Here is a 19,310-nt window from a genome sequence, read left to right as displayed (position 1 = left end):
TCCACTGGGTCCTCTGTGCCCACTGGGGGTATGGGAGAGAGCCATTCTTGCTTGTTGAAACCACCCTAAAGAAACAAGACACGCCGAAGGAACCAGATCAACCCCAGATCAGGACTGTCCACCCTTGGAGTATGTCAGGGGCCAGGAGAAATGCAAGATGCATGAAGGCAGCTTGGTAAAATCCAGACAGCACATCCAAGTGTGAGTGCTGGCCCAGAAGGCATCCTGCTTGAGCCCCTACCCCCCACCCCCTCTCCCCCACCCCTCCATCCCCCACCCCCATGCTATCTGTGATCCAAAGGCCTCCTGTCCCCAGGCCCTTCCTTGGCCACAGCTCAGTGCCAATCTCTAGAGCCCCTGCCCACCCCCAACACCCAGTGAAGAGAGCAACATCTGTCCTTGGTGGGTAGGGGCAAGAGCACGGCCAGTCGAGGCAGGTGGCAGGCTCACCCCTTGCCCACTCTCCTGCCCCATAACATCCACACGTAACCCACCCCCAAGTTCCTGGGGAACGGGCTCTGAGGAGGCCAGGCAGCCAGACCACCAGCTGCTTCCCCTGCCTACACAAACCATGGACACAAAGCACCCTCCCCCAGCTCTGCTCGCCTGTGGTGACAGCCTCTTGGCACCAGCTCTCCCCTCCCTCCATCTGTCAGGAATCAGTGCAGACAAACTGTGAGAACCAAAGAGGAAGTAGCAATGCTGCATGGACCCCTCCCCTCTCCCTGCCTTCCCAGCGCTCCTTCTCCTCTCCATTCCCCCTCCTCCATCTGTCTCCATGGTCCCTACAGATGAGGACATTGATAGAGTGGGCATGCAGAAAGGATGAGGACAGGCTACCCAGCAACACCCCTGACAGCCACCATGACCATAGCGTGGCACCTTCTAGTCTTCCCTTCTCCCTAGCCATCAAGGGATGCTGACATTGAGAACTCTGTGTTCCCACCTGTATAATGGGTACAGTAATTTCTTACCATGCCACCCCACAAGGCCTAACATGAGCCTCAAGACCACACATGGAAGGGGCTTTGTCCATTGTAAAGCTTCATAGGAGACAGATGGCCAGGGTCTTTGTTTGGTACCGTCTAGAGTTTCAGTGCTGCCTTTCCCTGGGAGTCGTGAGGCCATAGCACAACTTGATGGATAAATGTCCTGCAGAGTATGGAAGACCACAGGGGGACCCTTCAGGGCTACAGAGTCTCCCCATAATTTTGAGAGGTGAGCAGGGTGAGGCTGAGGAAACCAAATAGCTGTGCTAGAGGCAGACTGTGTATCAGTGCCTGGGAGTCCTGGTCCTCTACTGCACCCAGAAGGCCCACCCATGCCTAACTTCCTAGCAGGCTTTAAGTCTCTGTGCTCTCCACAGCATGGAGTCTCAGAGACCAGCACTTTGGTTATCAGGTGAGCCGGGCCCAACTGGCTCTACAAGTACCTGGGGAACCCCTGCTGTAGGGCTCCAGGAGTGCGGAGCAGCGGTCAGGACTTGCGGGGGTGCACGAAGGCTGGTCCAGTGTTCGGGGGACTGAGGGCTTCCTGAGATGTGAGACTTTTATTTTTAACTCCAGACGGTTCTGTGCAGAGCAAAATGAGTGAGTCACCCTGATGTGGGGTAGCTCTTGGCAGTGACTGGCAATAGGCAAGCATAATTTTCACTGGAAAGGCTGCCTACTGCCCCTACCTGTGAGAGTCCCCGTGGAGGGGAAGCTCTGGTCTGACTCCAGTCATAACATATAGGGGAAGAGGTCATGGGGTCCTTCACCACATTTAAGGAGAAGATCACGGGTCCTCCACCCCTTCATAGTGGCAGAGGCTGAGGCTCCAAGGAGATAACACATAGAAACAGGAGCCAGTAGCCCTGTGGTAGGGCCCATGGCACACAACCAAACTCAGGGAACATTGGAGGGAGAAACACAGGGTTCTAGTCTCCTTTACGCTTTCCTGGAACTTCTCAGTGATCTTAGGCCCAACCCCAAGTGCCAAGGGAGCAGACATACTGCAAGACATAGAGAGCGCTCGGCGTACACAAGGCCCAGGGTCACCCTCCACTTAGCCTAACTCTCCCTTCCAGTACAGGCATTCCCCAGCCCCTGCTCCCACATGTCACATATACACTGTAGAACCATAAATTACCATTAGGTCATCACAGAGCGACAAGGACAGAAATGGAGAGAAACCTGCAAGGCCAGAAGTGTGTCAGAGGGGCACTCTGGAAACGGCAGGTCTACAGGTAAGTAGTGTGGCCTGCACTGGGGAGATGGCTGGAGTACAGTCCTGGGGCTCTCGGGGCAGAATGGAGACCTGAGGCCACAGAGGAGGCGGGTGCATGGTAAGTTGACTCTGAACATCATCTGAGGAGACTGCCACCTCTAAGGCAGGCAAGGAGCACAGCCTCGCCCCTTTCAGAGTGCCCCTGCAAACAGAGGTTAGACAGAAGGCAGAAGACAGAATTCAAGGCGTACTACCATAGAGTCTGGGAGGGTAAGTCAGTTTCGGGGAGCGGGGCATGGACTGACAGGTGGCAGGCAGGGGGAAGGATTTTGGGGGACCATAACAAGTGAGGGTGCAGGGAATGGAGATTTCCAGCCAGAGCCCCACACTCGTGTACTGAACCATCCATGGCTGTCACAGGCCTCGACGCTCTTGCCAAGGAAGCTAAACTTTCTACAGGATGTCACCTTTGCCTCCTGTCCTCTGGAAGGAGGCATGCCAATGGCATCTGAGGATGTGCAGCCTGTGAACCCCACGGCGAGGTCAGAGAGCTGGGGGCCTCCAAGCAGGATGAGCCTCCCTGCACGGGGACAGTGGCAGGGTAGAGAGGAAGGGGTCAGAGTGGGCTTGAGAGGTAGGAGCAGCCTCTGTAAGCAGAGGCTCCTAATCAGCTGGACACAGAAGGCAGGCAGGAGGGACTGACTGAAAACACTGTCTTGGCAGAGAGTAGCAGTAGGCAGTCTGCGAGTTTCTTGTCTCAGGAGGTGCTAGACCTTACCCCTGACTGCTGGGAGATTCCTGTGTGTGCTGGCCAGAGCCTGCTTCACTCCAATGGCCAAAGTTTGCGCATGTGGTGCCTTGGGGCTTTCAGAGGGACATCTCTCTGAGGCCAGGCATACAGGTCTCCAGCAGTGCACAAAACAGAACAATTTGGGCCTCTCCCTTCAAGCACTCCCCATTCCCAAAGACAGAATACTGGGGTTGGGCAGGGGACAGAAGATGGAGACGAGGCAGCCCTTCAGCCTTGCCTGTCACACTCTGCCATCACAGGCCAGTGTCCTCCCTGAAGGACCTGGTATTCTTCCCTTTCTGGGTACATCCAGAGGAAGGGCCAGACATGTAACCTCCTCCGCACATCACCCCTGCGGGTCCCTGAGGCTCTGCGCTCATTTCTTAACAAGGTTCCCTGGAAGGACTCACGCTAATTAAACTGGGCCAGTAAGTTCCAGCCTGGGCCACGAGAATGTAGGGTACTAAAGAATCTTCCTGGGGGCTCCCTGGCTCCTCCCACCCCATTCAACAGTGATACAGGAGGCAATCGTTCATGACAGGTTGAAGACAGGCTTAAAGGAGGCTGAGGCTTGTTCCTGTTGCTTCTGCTTCTAAAATGAATCCCACCGTCACCCAGAGGTAGTTTGTGACGGGCTCCACTCGTAATGCCTGGACTCCCCAGAAGTCAGGCAACTTGCCCAGAGTTGCTCAGCTACAAAGTGTTGAAGGTTGGACTTGGCCTCCCTGGGAGAAGGATTTTTCACTTCTGGACTCCCAACTGGCCATGAGCTAAGTTGAGACTGCTACTCAGGCCCAGAAAGGAGCTGGGGCTGCAGTTCAGTTGCTGCCTACAGTGGCTCAAATACTGGTCTACTAAACCTTCCCCAGAGAGGGCCATAGCTCTACCAGGGTCCTACCGTTAAGTCACAACAGGCAGCTTCCTGGGTTTTAGGGTGGGGCTGAAACCCTGGGGTTGAGGAGCTTGCAACATGGTTAAGTTCTCTAGCAACAAATGGGTTTCCAGAGAGGGAACTCAGCACAAGGCTGTAGGGGCAGGAAAGACCCAGGCCAGCGAGAGAGAAGGAAAGGCAGAAGGTGTTGAGCAAAAACCCAGGACTACAGTTCACACCGCGTGCTCCAACCCATGGGGTATACTCAACGGGGCTGCAGCGTTTATGGTGCATTCCATAAGTAGGCATGACTTTGTCCCTACATGGGACACAGTCTGGGGTTCATGTTCAAGGGACTTACCCAGGGCCGAGGCTAGAGCTAACTGACAGTACAGACCACGGTGGCACTAGTACCAGCTGATTTGACACCTACCAGGGATGCACACAGGTGAGGCTGGCAGCAGGAGGAGACAAACATCCTTTCACAGGCAGCCAATACGAAGTCTGGCCTGGCTAGCTCACCAGCATTAAAAAGTCACCCCAGGCAGCTCAGCAAAAGTAAACAGGCATAAAAAGCTCCAAGGAGGGATGGAGGAGATGGTTCCGTAGGCAAGAGCATTTACTGTGTAAGCATCAAGACCCAGATGAAGCCCCAAACCCACATGAAAGCTGGCCATGGAAGCACAGCACGTAACCTGTAACCCCGGCATCAGGGGCAGAAACAGACCCAGGAGCTTGCCAGTCAGCAAGCCTACGTGTAACCGTGAGTGTCGGGTCTCAAGAGAAGAAGAGCAACAGAGGAAGACAACCAGTATTAATGCCTGGCCTCTGCATGAACATACTGGCACACACTCGCTCATGCACGTGCACATATACACACACACACACACACACACACCACTCCACCACATCACACACATATACACACACCATATACATACCACACACATATACACACATCCCACATATATACCACACACACACCCACACATACATACCACTCCACCACACACATATACACACACCCCACATATACACCATACACACACACACACACACACACACACACACACACACACTGTTGATGTGGTTTGCCCTTTTTGTGTACAGTTCAGATCATGTCCCCTCAGGGTTAGAGCAGCGCCCCTGGGGTCCACAGGCTTGGTTCTCACTGCTCCCCATTCCGTCTCTGGATGTGAACCTCCTGAAGCTCCTCGGAGCCTCATACTCGGGACCTGACTGTGGTGAACTCCAGCTTCCATGAACACCCTGAATATCAGGGGAAAACAACAGAATCCTAGAGGATTTGTGCTGAGTATTACCTAGAGGCACCCCACTTTCAAACAGTAGAGACCCCCCCAAGAGGTTCATGGATCTGCCAAGTGGCCGCTTGGCGGGATGGGCCTGCAGCCTGGCCCCCAGCTGTGGATAAGGACCTCAGTCCTCAGGGGGGAGCCAGACAGCACATCGCAGGCTGTGGCCTGGGCTGCAAAGGCTCAGGACAGACTGGGAACAGATTGCTGGCGCCTCTCTAGTTACAAATAAATCCCAGCCACAACAGCCTAGGGGGGGGACTTTTGCTTGGTTTGGGCCACTTTGGCAGGGGTAGGAAGAAGAGTGTCACCTTGGTTTGTCCAGAATGATCACTTCCCTCCTGGTTACACTTGCTCCCAAGCATACACTGTATTGCCAGAGTCAAAAGAAGGGGCATTTTTTAATTAAAAAATTTTATGCACTATATTTTGACCATATTCTTTTCCCTCCCCCTCCCCATTAACCCTCCCCCCCCCCCCCCGCACGCGCCAGATCCTTCACATCTCCCTTTGCATAGCCAACATCATGTTCTCTCTCTCTTTAAAACAGACAATGAAAGGCCTGGACTTTAAGGGGTGATGCGCAGCAGATGGTAGATCAAGGTCTAGGAAGTGGGCATGAAGGAGGGCTGGCTTGGATGTCCTTGGATTCAGGCCATCAGGAAAGCCCACGCTGCCTCCAGCTAGTCAGCCAGGCAGCTTAACCTAGGCCTGGTGGGACCTTCCTGCCTCTCACCAGCTGCCATGTTCCTGATGCTCCCCTCCCCGGACCCACTTCAAACCAAGGGTGAGCCAGCTCCCAGAGTCACCTAGAAGCTTCTCTGGGCCCCACAGCAGTCAGGGTGGGAGTGACTGCTGAGGCACTATTGCTGCCTGGTCACCTCCTTCCCTCCGGGCAGCTGACCTACATCTATCTCTCGTGCTGTTCTCTCAGCAGCTGCCCTCTTGCTGAGCCCTTGGTGGAGGACAGTGGCTGACATACGCAGGAATCATGCGCTCAGGAAGGGGCTGGGAATGTCCGTCTACTGGTCACACACCTCCATGCTGTGGCTGCTTCAGGATGACTTGAGGGGCAGGCGGCAAGCCTTGCTTGCTCATTTCCTTCCATCGAGGTACTTATCCAACCCAACCAGGAGCTTAAGCACACAGAAGGGAAAGCAGCCAAAGAAGCCTGCACCTTGCTGCTGAATTCCGGATCCTAAAGTGCTCAACTGCTCTCTCTACAGGCCCAGACCAATATCTAGCTCAGGGTAGACTCCTTTTTCCCAGGCTCGCTCCAGCCCTGAGCTCAGACCCGGGCAGGAGTTTGATGTTCAGAGGGGCCAGCGGTACAGATAAAGCAAGGAGCAACGAATGAAGGGAGAAATGAAGTTCAGATGGGGAAGCCACTTGTCCAAGTCACATAACCAGTTTGGAACAGAAACAGAATAATCACCGCAAAGCTATGAGGGAGATGTGTTCTACTAATGTGTTAAGACAAATGAAGCAATAGTTTGGTTATATTGTGGGGGTTTTGTCCTTGGGCCAGAACACAGTTGTCCTTTATCTCTGCTCTGTGTGACCCAGATATGGCTACTTTGTCTGTGTCATGGGGCTGGGACAAGGTGGCCCTGTGCTTAGGGTTCTTTGGGCTGGCTGGACACCGGGGCCATCAGGGAACACAGGGGTATTCCTAAGATGGGGTCATCTTTTGCTATTTGTCTCGGCTTCATGTATTTTGCTTTGTTTTTCTTTTTAGTTAGAGTCTAGCAATAAAGACCAAAGAATTTAGGCCAGCCTAAAATTCGAGATCCTCTTGCCTCACTCGACCTCCCAGTAGCGGGAGTTACAGACATCTCTATCCACAGGAGAACATGTCACCACACTAAGGGTCCATCCAGTCCTTTAAAACAATGTTACTGGCATGGGGCATTATCTATGATGTGAGAAAATGATCTGAATAATGAGGTACCGTTTTTGTTTAAGAGAATTACTTTCATGTAATCAGAGGTTATTTCTGTAAGGGAACTTCAAGTCCTGTGAGGTCCCTCGTCCTGGAATGCATCTTCAGGGCAGTGGGGCCTACTCACTCCATCGCTGGCTTCCCAGCTGCATGACCGCGGGGCAGCACTGAGGGCGAGAAGATGGTGGCAGGGAACTGACAGAGTAACAGGCATCCCTTGTAGAACCAAGCGCCAGGCCAGTGTCCTTCCTGATTGATGGCCAAGGGTACCCCAAAGTTTGTCTTGCTCAGGAGGGAGACAGGACTGGGCAGTGTGTCCTTCGACCCCAAGATATAACCCCCACAATATAACCAAACTATTGTCCAAGAGAGTGGAGAGAGCTGAGAGAGAAGCCAATTTGTGTTTGTAATCAAAGCACTCAGGTGGCTGAGGCAGGAGGTTTACTATGAATTCAAGATCAGCCTGGTCTACAGAGTGAGACCATATCTCAAGAGGAATAAATATAAAATGGGGGACTGGTGTGGCAGGAGGAAGGGAGAGAGGGAGGGAGGGAGAGAGGGGGAGGGTGGGAGGGAAGAGGAGGAGGTAGAGGAGGAGGTTGTGGAAGAGGAGGAGGAGGTGGGGATGGAGGAAGAGGAGGAGGAAGAGGAGGAGGAGGTGGAGATGGAGGGAGGGGAGGAGGAGGAGGAGGAGGATGTGGAAGAGGAGGGAGGGGAGGAGGAGGAGAAAGGCCATATTCAGCACACAAGCCACACCATTTCTCTCTAAGCCTGTTTCCTCTTTAAAACGGGACTAAGAAGTAAACAGAGATAAAAAAGAGCTAAAGAAAATAAACTACCCAACACACCTGCAGGCCAGTAGCCAGTACCTGTTAGTGGAGCTCTCCAGAGGAAGGTGCCTATTCTGGAGTCCCTGGTGCCTAGCACAGGGCTAGGTGAGAAAGAACCTGAGACTAAATACAGAGCAGGCTAAGGAAAGGTACCCTGGGAGAGGTGGCACCCACACCTTCAGAGACCCAGCTGGAGCCCAGCCACCTTCCTGGAACAGTGAGGTTCCTGGGGACATGACCATTCACTGTGGGCCAGGAGAATGCCACCTGACTAAACCCTGAGGTGTGCTTGTTCCACTAGTCCTCTGGGTCCCACTCTTTTTCTGTTCCTGAGATCCCTTGGATTCACCTGCTACCTCATTCCCCAAGGAGGAAAGCTATCTGTCAGTCAGTCAGTCAGCAGCAGCAACAACGGTAAGGAAGAAGCCACACAGCCATGGGCCAGCTGCAGCCTCAGAAACTGAGGGGACTCTGACCCAGGAGGGGCCATGGAACGTCCAAGGGAGAACCTTCAGGACTCTCACGGCTGAACAATCTGGTGGCACAGACAGCAAGGCAAGATTGGGACCTGTTTCAGTGTCAGGGTACAGCTGACACAGGTAGAAGGGAAAAACGCAGGAAGCTGGCCACCAGGACCTGCCCTTCCCAGCCCCAGCCTACTTTCAGAGATGAGCCACATCTGTTAGATTCATTTCTTTCCCAGTCTCTTCTTGGATATTTCTGCACACCTAGGTCATCTTGGAGACACCTTCATTGTGGCTGTACCGTCATCCTCTGTCTGAAGCCCCCATCTCCCCCCACCACCACACCACACTGCCCTTGTCTGAAGCCCCCACCTCCCCCCCCACACCACACTGCCTGTCTGAAGCCACACCCCCTGCTGGAGCCACACCCCCTGTCGGAGCCACACCCTCTGCTGGAGACACAACCCCTGCTGGAGCCACACCCCCTGTCGGAGCCACACCCCCTGCTGGAGCCACACCCCCTGCTGGAGCCCTCAGAAACTCTTGGAGTAGGGTTCTGATGGCTGCTGTAGTAGCAGCCTTAGAGGTGTTCAGCTGAGTTTTGCCCACCATGCTACCACTGCCACCCATCAGCCACTTCCTACTCATCAAGCACATTCTCTCAGTTAACCCTACATCTCTGGGAAGGAGGAGCCATTGTCACTAGGTCCATTCAGCCAGGAGGGGACAGCTGGGGTTATCTGATCCAGAGCTGCACAGAGTTGGGATTTCAGTGTTCCCAAGTCCCTTAACTCAGCCTGAAAGAAGAGTGGCACCTTCTTCAGGAAGAACTCCTTGTCTAAGTCTCAGACAGTAGTTCTCAATGCTGCAACCCTTAATAGAGTTCCTCGGATTATCATTCTATCATTATTTATTATATATTAATTCTATTATAAAATTATGTTGTTGCTGCTTCATAACTGTGATTTTGCTACCATTATGAATCATAATGTAAATATCTGATCTGCAGAATATCTTATCTGTGACCTTCCCCCCAATGGGGTCATGACACAGAGGTTGAGAAACACCGGGAAAGCAGGGAGCAGGAGGCAGAACAGTGTCCTGGGAAGGCAAACAGCACACACAAAGGTCTGAGGTGAGAGGCAGAAGGCAGGTAAAAAAACAGGAAAAGGCTGGAGGGCAGTGGGCACAGGGCCTGAACAAGGAGGGCCAACAAAGAGGGCACAGTGCTAGCTCCAACCTCAGGGTGCTGGGGTGGCAGAACAGCTTGGTCAGACAGGAAAACCAAGGTTCAGAGAAGAACGACCCTGCCAACGGTGTCATCTATCCAAAGGGGCAATGAAGTAGGGCTGGCGTCTTGGTTAACTATACCCTGCAGCCAAATGTGTGCTACATCACAAGTCAGGACCTATAGCCAAATTGTCATCATTTTTAAGGCCATCACCAGGCAAGCTCTAGAAGCCCTGTGGCCTGGTCAGGGCCAACTAGTGGGCCTGGAGCCTGGGGGGCCGGGCTGTAGCGGTTATTCACGGAGTGAGGAGATGAATAGCAGCAGAGAGCCAAGGCAAGGGAAAAGCAGCTGAGTACAGATGTACAGATTGGGGGCTTCCTGACTCAATCTCCCACAAAGCAGTCCAGCATTCCAGGAGCTGGGGAAGTTGGGGGGGGGAGAACCTCACACATCTCGGGATGAGAAATGGAGGCCTGGGGGGACCTGTGCAGGCTCCGTGGTTGCATGCCTGAATTGCGCATTTGAAGCGATTTTATTTAAACACACTGTTTCTTACCCCTCTGAGCTTCTCCACAGGTGGAAATGGCTCAAGCCTCTCAGGCTCAACCATCTTACAGACTGAGGCGCATCAGCAGAGACACGTGGCCTGGGGCTCGCTGCCTGGAGGTCCCCAATGCTTGACAAGTGTGAATAGGTGCTGTGTTTGATGTTCCAGGAGCAAAGGCCTGGCAAAAGACCAGAATCCCCACCTCTGCTCCCAGACACCAGGAAGCAACAGGAAACCCAGGCCTAAGTGAGCCCACAGGCTGGAGTCCCACCCAACTTCCCCTGGCTGGAGCCCTAGGGCGCCAGACCTTTCCTCCCCTTTGAAGACACATTGGGAACTGAAGTCCCAGTAAGTTTCCCTTCCCTTGCCCACCAGCTGTGGGCCAAGAGCCCTCCCTGAAGATAAAGATCAAGACTTAGAAGACCTCAGTGTGAGTTTCAGAGCCAAGGAAAAGCTGTATGATTTGAGAGTCAGATTACCTCTCTGCGCATTGGTGGTGACCTCTGGTGGTGACCTCTGCAGCATGAGGTCTGTGCCACCTTTTACTTCGGTTGAGACAGAGTCTCACTACTTAGCATTAGCTAGACTGGAACTCATTATGTAGACCAAACTGGCCTCAAACTCATAAAAACCCTCTTGCCTCTGCCTCCCAAGTGATGGGATTAAAGGCACACACCACCATGACCCACCTGTGTCCCTTATTTTAAGATGTCAAGTCTCGAGTGACTTCTACCCCTCCCTACCCCCACTCCCACTCTATTTTACAGCCTAGGGGCAAAGAGGCTGAGCAACCAGGTCCTTTGTGGACAGAACAGAGAAAGTATGGGGGGTGGGGGGGAGTCTGGGCAGGTGGTCTGGAGTGGTGTATCCTCAGTGTAAGTATCTGTGTGTCCAAAGGCCACAGAGGGTGTCAGATCAGATGTGGAGCTGGAGTTACCAGAAGTCATGAGATGCTAGGCATGGGTGTAGATGCTTGGAACTGAACTCTGGTCTTCTGCAAGAACACTAAGTATTTAAACTACAGAGCTATTTCTCCAGCTCTTTGGAGAAGAATTTCCAAATACCTTCCCCTCCCCTTCTTGTCAGCCCCACGAGAAGACGTCCTATGATCTGATACAGAACGGAGAGACGGGCATCCTGGTGAGCACCTGAGAAAGCCACCTCAGCAGAGTCAAGCCGTGTGCAACTGATACGTGCTGTCACTAGAGCCACGGTAGTTTCTACTCCACACTGTTGGCACCGTGGACATCTGCCCACTCACTGCCTAGAACCCAGCCTCGCCCATCTCAAACCAAAGCAGCTGCCAGACGCCCTCAGAACTCTCCTAATCCCATCTCCGATTATCAGCCACCCTTGCCCGCCATACTGTCATAAGTGAACAGTAGCAGACCCTCTTGTCCACACCACACTCCCTACTACGTTAATTCATGCCTGAGCTAACCTGGAGAGATCTTGACCAACCAAGTTCTGCCCTCCATCCTGCCTAGGCTGTGTGACCCATCTCTCCAAGCCACTATCTCTACCTATAAAATGACAAGGAAAACGTCACAACCACGCTCACAAGACAGCCAAGTTATAAGATACAAGGTTTCTATTTCTGCACCCTGTATGTGCCCCTCTAAGAAAACCAGAACAACTCCCAGGCATGAGATTCCCTTTAATATTTTACCCAACCACAGCCACAGCAATACAAATTAAATTAATATCTCTGGTAGATGCCTCAGTTCAGGCTTTCGCTTGACAACTCAGTAGCCACAGAGCAAGTACCTCTTCTGTAACACAAACTGCTGTGAAGTGTGTCAGCCCTCCATAGGCTGCAGTTACAGCTCAAATGAGAAACTGAGGCAGTCGGGCTCTGTATGCGCAAAAGCCTGTACTAGGCTAGTCTAGAGTGAACTGCCAGGCTGACTGACTCAAGGGAAGCTCTCTGCTTGCCTGTTAGCTCACGGAGGACCTGAGATGGGCCTTCTGCTGAAGGCACCACAGTCAAGCTGGAGGATGCTGACTTTGAGGCAGAGAACCAACGAAGTGGGAGAGAGGTGACTCCCACAAGTTTTCCTCTTGTCTTCACATACATGCACTCCGCCCCCCAAATAATGTTAAACCAGGAAACCTTAAGGACTTAACAGACTGCTTCCTAGGGTTGCTCAGCCTACCGTTCCTGAATGCTAAGCATATGTTCACCTGGTGTGCCCCCCCACCCCCATTCCGACATTGTGCTCCCACACGCAGGGCTGCTCTGATCCTGTACACCCAACATCGGCAGGCAAACGGCAGCCTCTGTAATGACAACTGAAAGGCCTCCTAGGTAGATGTGGCAAGAAGAGTGTGGGTACCAGGAACTGCACTCCTTTCACAGCAGAGAAAGCCTGCCGACTCCGTTGGGGCAGGCCCCAAAGCCACCTGAATACCCGCCTGTACAAGGGGGAACTTCCATCAGTTGCTCAGGGTGTATAAAGGCCACGCACAGCAAAGCATTGGGGCTCGATTTTGGCCTGCCTTGCCTGCCGTTGCTCCGGTGGCTTCCAGGAAACACACTCTTCCTCCTGAGCCCCTCCTTGCTGTTGGCCCCATGACTCACACCCAGCCTGGGCTGGCAGGAGGAAAATGCTTTCTGAAGGGTGACTCGACAGAAAGGCAGCGGGCTGTGACCAGGACCTGAGCTTACCACGCGGAGGATGCGCGCGGGGGTGCGGCCGGGGCGGGCCAGGGCAGGGCCTAGAGCCCTTTACGGCACACCGCCAGCCCCACGATTGGCCGCTCCGGCCACAGGCCTATGGGGTGGTCCTTGCGCAGCCAATCAGTGGCCCCGGGGAGCCCATTCATTCATAAAACCGAGCAAGGAAAGAGCCCCTCACGGCCCAAGCTCTGTGGAACTTTGAAGTGCGCGCGTCCAGTGTGGTCCAGATGGGGGGTCCGACTCATAGAGTTTAGAGGTGAGTAGGGACTGCCGCGTCCCCGCCCATGGTCTCGGGCTAATAGCCTCAGCAAGCTGCGCTGGGCTCCACCCTAAACAGGACACGCCTGCCACAGTGCTCCCGCCGACAGCTAAGAGCCACCCAGCGGGGAACAAGGCCGCCAGCCTGGGGCAGGTGGCCCCATGACGGATGCAGCCACGTGCGCAGCGGAGCATGGCGTTCCTCCCCCCCTACGGTTCCCCCTCCCCTGGTCGCCGCGGCGACTCACGGCAGTCGTCCTCGTCGCTGTTGTCCGAGCAGTCGTTGTCCTCATCGCATCTCCACACCGAGGGGATGCAGCGCTCGTTCCGACACCGAAACTGGTTCTCTTCACACTCCTTGACCGGCCCTGCGGGGGATGGGGGGTTGTGAGCTGGGTGACTGCACAGGAGCCCGCTCCCCACCATGCAGCCCTGGCTGCCGAGAAGTCCAGTGGGTATAGGAAAGGGGGAGATACCGGTGAGCTCCGGAGCTTCAGGCACCTTAATTCCGGGAGAGAACAGGATGCCACGGGTTCCTCCACTGCAGGACCGACTGATGGTACAGTGAGACCAGACACACGCTTAACGGCCCGTGGCTATACCCCGTCTTCAGACACACTCACCCTCACACACAACACAAGTCGTGTCCACGCAGACGTAGCCGGAGGGGAGCCCCGCACACTGGCGACACACGCGCCGAGCGCAAGGGCTCGGTCCCTTCTCAACCTGTCACTCTCCTCGGCCCGCAGGGGTCCCCGGAAACGCATTGTCAGGAAAGGCTGTACCGCTTCGCTCATCATCGCGATGGAGCGCGCGTGTCAAATGAAACCAAACCCCAGACCCTGAACGACTACCCCCCGCAAAGTTCACGGGCCGGGGGGACCCGGCGCCCATCCCCCAGGAAGGTGCTCGGAGCCGGGGTAGAGCTACGGTAACCAGAACCGTGAGCGGGGGTCCAAGGCGAAGCCAGGGAACAGGGTTCCCGGGAGCCTCTCTCCTGGGGCCTCGCCGTACAGCACCCCCTCCCCCCGGCCGCGCTTTGTTGGCGGCTCCGAGCGGGCCGGGGAAGCGCCGAACGCACCTTGGCCGCCGGGCAGCGGATCCGCTGCGGAGAGATGCTGAAGCTGAAGCAGCAGCAGCAACAGCGCCAGCGGCCGGAGCGCGCCCCGCTCTGGGCGGCCCATGGCGCGCCCGGGGCTCCGGCCGCCGCGCCCCGAGACCCCCGCGCCGCCGCCGCGCCTCAGCCCGCCAAGTCCTTGCCGCGGCGCCGGGGCTGCCGCTGCCGCCGCCGCCGCCACCACCGCTGCCGCCCGCCCCGGCTCCCCGGCTGCATTTCAAGCAGGTTCGGTGACGCTCGGCGGCGGGGCGGGCTCAGGCTGGGCGCGCGGCCCGGGTCCTGGGCGGCCGCCGCCGGCGCGCGCGCTCCCTCCCGCCGCCGCCTCCGCCCCACGCTCCTCCCCCGCCTGTCCTTGTCCCCTCCTCTCTCGGTCGGAGCCCCAGGACCCTGCTCTATGTGCGCGCAGGTGCTGGGAGCTGTAGACACAAGGACCAGTCCGACTAGGCTCTGCCCCCTCCCCCCGGTTTTCCCGCAGAGGTGGCTAGCAGATGAGAGAAGGAGGCCTATCGGGGAGAGCTCCGGCTCGGAGGAAGGAGATGTTCTGGATGCACAGACCGGTGTAGTGAACGCGCAGGGCGCGACAAGGCTGAAAGCATTGCCAAGGAGAAGCTAGGGGTGCCGAGCAAGACGTGTCATAGCTTCAGATTAGACGAGTCGCTTTCTGCGAGCGTGTGCATCTGTGATTATTATACATTGTATGATCCTGAGAAAGGTGAGGGTCTGACGCACAGACCACAGACTGTTAACCATATTCATCCTTCTCCCTTGGCCAAGCAGATCAATGGCCCTGAAGGTATGACAAGGTAATCTTTGCTGCAGAGAAGGGCAGGGACTGTGGAAGCTCAGATGTGACACCCTTGCAGCCAGAGACCGCACATCTAGTGTCTCTGTTTGGGCCCCACTAGCTTCTGCACAAAGAAAGCCCCTCCTTGGCAGTGCGACCCCACCTCCTCTACTCTTCCGTGTCGGAAAGGCCACGCTTAGACTAGATTCAGCCACCTGCTGGTGAGCCTGGCCTAGCAGCACAATCTTCTTCAGAGAGTGAGATTCTTGGGCATTGGTTCTAAACCAGACCCTCTGAGGGTGCCAAGACCCAGTGTTAAATCGGCTCTCTCTCTTCAGAAAAGAAAAGAAAAAGAAATAAAGGGGGGGGGGAGAGTGGGCACTGTGATTCCTATGCCAAGCTGGATGGGTGCACAGCCCTGCTGGGTCAGCAGCCTCCTCGGTCTAATGTCTTCCCCAAAAACGGTAGCCCATGACAATGGCTATGGCCACCGCAAACCTTGAGAGACCACAAGTACATCACCCCTTAGTCACCCCTTAGGCCCCATGCTGGGTCTGGAAGTCCTGGCCACAGTGAGGTCCCTAGCAGAAGGAAAGACAGACATCAACAGAAGAAAATGTAAACAAAAACTTATGCAGCAAGTGCTGTGTGTATTGAAGGCTCAAGGCTGCAGCATGGTAAATAAGGTACACCCCCAACCTCCCAATGCTTACATATTAGGAGAGAAAAATACAGAAGCCCAAAAGAGTTCTATCAGATCATCATAAAAGCTATGAGAAAATACACAGTTTGAGGGCATGGAAGTAATTTTAGAGAGGTGATCACCTCAGAGGAACCAGACCACATGATGGTCAATCGCAAGGCTATTCTTGGCAGAGGAAGAGCGATGGAGACATGTCACATCATGGTAAATTAGTGATGGGAGAAGTTGGCACATCAGGGTGGCTTTGTAGGCCACAGCAAGGAGCTTGGATTTCTCCCCCAGGCACAATGGTACCCCACTGTGACATCCTCAAAGGTTAGGATGGAACTTCTCCTACAACCCAGATTCACCCATCTGGCCTCACATGGGTTCTGCTCTGCACTCCTGGGAAACTCAGTCCCATTATCAGGCCTCGAGGATGCTGGGGACTGGAGAGTCTTGGTGGTTCCTTCTGTGCTAAGATTTTTGCATGGGGGTAAAGTTTAGGCTATAGCTCAAAAGGATAAGAGCCTTTGAGTCTGGGCCTGCTCCTTTCTTCCCTGACTATATGAATGTGGTCGCCTCCGCTGCTGTGGTTCAGGTTCCGAGTATAAAAGATGGCATGGGGAAGGGGGTCGCAATACTCACCACACAGGCTGATGTGAGGTTTAGATTACATGTGGTTGTGTAAGAGCCATGTGCAGAACACAGTAGATGCCTAATAAATATCAGTTACTGTTACTATTATTATTTAAAACACCCTCCTCAAAAACCTCTAATAGCCCCAAACCTTAAAAGACACAAATTGCCCAGCCTGGGAATATAGTTCAGTGGACACAGGCTCATAATTCGAGCTACTTGGGGGACTAAGGTAGGAGAAGTACAGGTTCAAGGCCTGTCTGTGGTACGGAGAGTTCAGATCCAGTCTGGGAGGCCTCCACAGCAGGCTCCCTGCTCATCAGAGGCCCACCGGCCTGCTCCTCACACCTACCTGCTTCCCATCTGCCCCTGCCAACTGGGTCTCACACCTTTTCCAGTTTGTGCCCTCTGCATGAAACACTTACCTAGGCTGGCGTCTGTCCATCTTTGGGCCTCTGTTCACATAACCTTCTGTAAAGAAGCTTCTGGTCTCTCTACAGAAACTTCCCATGTAGAACTTTTCCATGGCCCTGTGGGTCAATCTCTCTGAACTGCTGGTAGATCTATTTCTGTGCAGAGGCCTCAGATCAGAAGGGCTTGCTAGTCCCTGCTTTGTCTCCACTGGTGGCTTATGAAAGATTAATGTAGACCCACAAATTTGCCCAGGACCAGAAAGCGGGGGTGGAGGGTGGGGGGAGGAATGATCTGTGTGACGTCAAGGAAGTTTCTTGGATTCTTGTTAATTTTCTCTTCTATAAAGTAGATATATAGACCTATGAGGTGGCTGAGCAGGTAAAGGTGATTGACATAGAATTGATAACCTGAGTTTCGGCTCCGGGGACTCATGATACAAGGAAAGAACCAACTCCCTCAAGTTGTCCTTTGGCTTCCACATGTATGCTGTAGAATACAGGCGAGTACATACACACACACACACGTGCACACACATAAGCACACACATGCACAGGCACAGACAGATGCGCACACACACAGGCACAGATGTATGTACAAACACACGTGCACACACGCACATGCACTAGTGTACAAGGACACACAAACTGTAATCAACATTTCGATAAATAAATTTAGTAAATAAATAGAGTAGGAATGGGGTCGATCAGAGTGGTTTATGCCTATAATCTCAGCACGTGGGAGGTTGGAACAAAATCGTCACAAGCTTGAGGCCAGTCTGGGCTATAGTAAGACCTTGTGTCGAAAATAACAATTAAAAAAATACTACTGTTTAAAAGCACCAATTGTCTATCGCTATACAACAAACAACCCATAAACTTATCAATTTAAGACAAAATGGGGTTGGGCACAATGGCACATTCTTTTAATTCCAGTACTCAGGAAGCAGAGGTAGGCAGATCTCTATGAGTTTGGAGCCAGAATGCCAGAATGCTCATCATAGTGAATTCCAAAACAGAGATTTGGCCATGTAGAGACGACATCTCAAAACAAAAACAAAAACAAAGAAGACAATATGGATCTGGAGGTGGGGTTAGGGAGCAGCTCACAGGGAGCAGTGTAGTTCTCCAAGGCTGACCTGGGCTGGAGGCTTTAGGATGGCTCCCTGAGTGGCTGGTGAGCCCATGATAGTGGTCAGCAAGGGGACTTTCTGGAACTGTGTGAGTGTCCTCAGGACATGTCAACTGGCTTCCCAGGACAGCTGGTCCCCTTGAGATTGAGGGACACAGTATTCTTCAAACTAAATTTAATTTACCTTTTAATAAACACACAAAATGACAGGCTCCCTTCTAATATTTCCACATATGCTTAGTCATGGTTGATCCTACCCCCGCTGGTCTGTGTCCCCACTCCTGCTCCTGTCCACAGGGCCGTTTCTACTCCAGGACCTGCCCTTCACTTTCGTATCACATGTGTCTGATGCTCTCTTCACCCACTTCCTTAAGTTCCCCCTTTCCCCTCACGGACCCCTTCTGGGTTCCTACCCCCACCCACACTCACATGCACATTCATACTCCTGGATCCAAACCAGAAGCTAGGATCCACGTATGAGAAATGGGAGGTGAGAATGGGAGGTGTTTGTCTTTCTGGTTCCCCTGAATACCTCTCCAGTCTCATCCATTTCACTGTAGATAGCCTATTTCATGTGTGTGTGTGTGTGTGTGTGTGTGTGTGTATGTGTGTGTGTGTATGTGTGTGTGTGTGTGTATGTGTGTGTGTGTGTGTGTGTGTGTGTGTGTGTGTAGGTGCACATTTCTGTGCACATGTGTGAAGATGTATGTGGAGGCCAGAGGACTTCTCTTATAGACATACCCCAGATACTACCCGTTTTGTTTATTTGACTTGGGCCTTTTACTGGCTAGTAACTTGCTAATTAGCCTGGCTGGCCAACGAGCCTCAGGGAACCCCCCCCCCCCTTTCAGCTCACTCAAGCATAAGGGATTACTAGCACACAATACCACACCTGACTGTCTACCTATGGGTTCTGGAGATCAAACTCAGGCCTCATGTTTGTAAGGCAAGCACTTTATCAGCTGAACTACTTGCCTGAACCCATAATATTACATTTCTGTGAAGCTGAATAAAATTCCATGTGTACATCTAACATTTTCAAACTGTCAATCAACAAATGGGCCATGTTGAACTGAACATGTACTTTTCAAAGGAAGAAGTATAAATATTCAATTAATACCTTAAGATACGTTCAACATTTTTAGCCATCATGGGTGTGTAAACCAAAACTATTTAAGACTCCCCCCCCCCCCCTTCATCTAATCCTGGGGACTGGAGAGAAGCGGTTAAGAGCACTGACTGCTCTTTCAAAGGATCTGGGTTCAGTTCCCAGCACCCACATGGCAGCTCACAACTGTTTGTAACTCCAAGATCTGACACCCTCGCACAGACAAATATGCAGACAAAACACTAATGTACATAAAATAAAAATAAATTTAGAAAAGAAAAAGAAAAAAAATCCCAACAAAGCT

At 53.3% G+C, this 19,310-nt stretch overlaps 1 protein-coding gene across 11 annotated transcripts in view; it reads right to left on the bottom strand.

Annotated features, from left to right (window-relative positions):
• Positions 1 to 14,318, bottom strand: part of LRP8 (LDL receptor related protein 8) — a gene marked incomplete at both ends in the record, with an annotated part of 67,684 nt that extends 53,366 nt beyond the window's left edge. For all 11 annotated transcript variants that reach the window (XM_080921307.1, XM_080921309.1, XM_080921304.1 and 8 more), the window contains 2 exons: positions 13,383 to 13,502; positions 14,216 to 14,318. In XM_080921307.1, coding sequence (XP_080777433.1) covers positions 13,383 to 13,502; positions 14,216 to 14,318 — 223 coding nt within the window. The remainder of the gene's footprint in view (positions 1 to 13,382; positions 13,503 to 14,215) is intronic.
• Positions 14,319 to 19,310: the final 4,992 nt, after the last annotated feature.

The sequence above is a fragment of the Micromys minutus genome (genome assembly GCF_963924665.1).
Source record: "Micromys minutus genome assembly, chromosome: 9".
Lineage (NCBI taxonomy): Eukaryota > Metazoa > Chordata > Mammalia > Rodentia > Muridae > Micromys > Micromys minutus.
The sequence above is the reverse complement of the archived record's forward strand: the minus strand, read 5'-3'. Positions and strand labels throughout refer to the sequence as shown.